The 2,677-nt window shown below is 33.0% G+C and overlaps 1 protein-coding gene across 1 annotated transcript in view; it reads left to right on the top strand.

The window, feature by feature from the left end:
* LCA5 (Leber congenital amaurosis 5) overlaps window positions 1-2,677 on the top strand; it is a 65,920-nt gene that overhangs the window by 60,949 nt on the left and 2,294 nt on the right. The window contains exon 6 of the mRNA XM_008580788.1: window positions 746-878. Coding sequence (XP_008579010.1) covers window positions 746-878 — 133 coding nt within the window. The remainder of the gene's footprint in view (window positions 1-745; window positions 879-2,677) is intronic.

Genomic DNA, 2,677 nt, shown 5'->3' with positions numbered 1-2,677 from the left:
GTAGTACTCTTCCGTGTGGTTGGAATTGGCTCACCAACCCTGTGGGAAGGCGGAATGAGGAAGTGAAGGGCAAGCAGCTTTTGTTTTTATAAATGTGTTCAGAAGTTGCACACATACCTCCACTCACCCTGCATTGGTCCTGTCTAGCTTCTAGGGAGGCTAGCTAAGTGTAGCCCCATGCCCTGCTTAAACTCAAGGGATTCTGTTACTAAAGAGAAGAAGGTGAAAATGATGGATACTAGGGGACCATTCTTTACTAGCAAGTCTTTACTAATAATAGATACTTTTATTTTTAAAAAGTGCACACATATTTGAAAGTGGCCATAAGAGACAAGGACATTTAAGTTTATAATATAATAAAGATAATAAAACTTATTAGTTGGGGGTGTTGGGCATAGTATAAACCTGAAAGATTCAGTGTAATTGTCACTGCCCATGTTATAGTTCAACAACATCTCAGTTAGTCACTACAGTGGGTTAAGAGCCATTTCTGGTTAACTGAATTAGTCAGATTTTGTTGTGAAAATGTATAAAGCAAGGATACTTCTGAAACTTGTCTCTTCAGAATTTTGTGTGGGGTATTAGTTTTACTTTGATAATATATAGGTTTTTTATATATCTTATACATNTTTAATTTCTAACTTAGTTGGTAGTTATGCTTAGTGGAAGATAAATCTATGATGTTTAAATAGTTTTCCCCCCTTTTCTATATGTGAACTTGCATTTTTAAAAAAATGTATAATAGAACGTGGAATCCCAAGAGCGAGATGAACATGAAGAAGTGGGGATTCTAAACCCAGTTGTGGAAAGAGAAGAAAAATTCGTTAAAGGTCAAGAACTCCATTTTGTAAAACAGGAGGTTGAGAAGCTGGAGGATGGTAAGAAAAAGAGTTTGTTTAAGCAAGTGATGTCAGCATCCTTTGGGAAAGAAAAGATTAGCGTCCCCTAATATCTTCCAACTGTGAATTGGTTATACAGAATGAGAAGAGGTTGATGCAGTGGTAGGGGATGGTATATCAGGAGTCACAAACATTTGAATGAAATTATTAAGGAAAGAAAAAAATTGAAGACTGTAAGTCGGTTGCTATTTGGGGTTAGGGAATAAGGATAAGTTACCTTCAGAAAATTTGCATGACATAGAATTCAGATGAGAGAAAAACCATATTTTTGGTGTATTAACTAAAGCTTGATGAAGAAATAACTGAAAAATAACTGTCTTTATTGGCTTAGCCTTGAGAATCTATAGTCCATAAACTAACTTAAACCTAAAAATTGAGTTGTGAGGTCCCAAATATATTCCTATAATTTTTCTTTGGTTTTAATGTGTCAAGTAAATCTTTAATGTGTTTAACCATTAGTGTGGAAGTTTAGTGAACCAACTCATAGTTTCAGATACTGGAAATAAGGTTCAGGAATAAATTTATTTCCATCTGGATAAAATATCTTAAAGTTATGGTCAAGAGGGATCCCAGACTCTAAACTTTTGAATGTATTCTATTAGTTATACAGTAGCTGCTTATAGAGAAATCCTTTTATTTTCCCTTGAGCTGAAGTTTAAGGAACATAAAATCATGACCGAATTGTTGCTTAAATTTGTGTGTGCATGTGCAGGCATGAGCATGTATACAGTGTAACTGTTGAAATAGAAGCTATATTTACAGCATTGATGGCAAACTCACAGAACAAGATGCTTTCACACATTACAGAATAGAAAATTAGGTATTATGGTCAGTTCTGTCTAGGTAAGGGAAAAAGGAATAAAGTAGTGGAAGACTGTTACTTGTCTTTGTCCTTTGACTGATTTTTTTTTCCTGGAGTCTATATGGAATGATCTCTAACATCAGTGAGACTGTATGCCATTTACTAAAGTTACCAGATTTGTAGTGTTATTTATTTTAATATTTAAAATTTTTTCATGTGGGTGTAATTTCAGAATTATAGAAAAGTGACAAGAAGAGCCAAAAAATTATTTAAGAGTGAGTTGTATACCTCATGCCCATACACTTGAATATTTCCACATGTACTTCCCTAAAACAAGGGCATTCTCTTGTATCATTCCAACATAGTTTTCAGCTTCAGGAAATTTAACTTTGATACAACACATTTATCTAATCTACCATCTCTATTATGATTTTGTCAGTTGATTTACGGCATTTTTTTCCTTCTAGGACATGACCATGAATTGCATTTAGTTTTCATGTCTCTCAGTGTCCTTTAATCTGGAGCAGCTTCTTGTTTGTTTGGTATTTTTAATTATATTTTGTGAGATTAACATTTTTGATGAATATGGATGCATTTTTAAAAATAGAATTTCCTCATTTGGGGTTTGTCTGAAGTTATCTCTTAATTAGATTCAGGTTAATGTATCTTCTTCAGAAGAATTCACATACAAAAGTGATGTCATGTCCTTAGAATATGACATCTAAAAGTTTAATTTATTTTTAAGTTTAAAATTCTTTGCTCCATCTGTCCATTTATTTATTCATCCCACTGTCCACCACTAAGTATATGGTACTATATTAGTTATTAAAAAAAAAAAGCAGAGAACCTTCTCCCCCATCCCTATATTGAAGAGCAAATTTTTTTTCTGTAAATGTGAATCTTAAATGCGATACAGTTAAATATATTATTTTCTAAACCTAGAATATCAAGTATAGAAATGGAATTTATGATTTCT

This window comes from Galeopterus variegatus, unplaced genomic scaffold (genome assembly GCF_000696425.1).
Source record: "Galeopterus variegatus unplaced genomic scaffold, G_variegatus-3.0.2 Scaffold2161, whole genome shotgun sequence".
NCBI classification, from domain to species: domain Eukaryota; kingdom Metazoa; phylum Chordata; class Mammalia; order Dermoptera; family Cynocephalidae; genus Galeopterus; species Galeopterus variegatus.
This window is presented reverse-complemented; position numbering and strand designations above follow the sequence as displayed.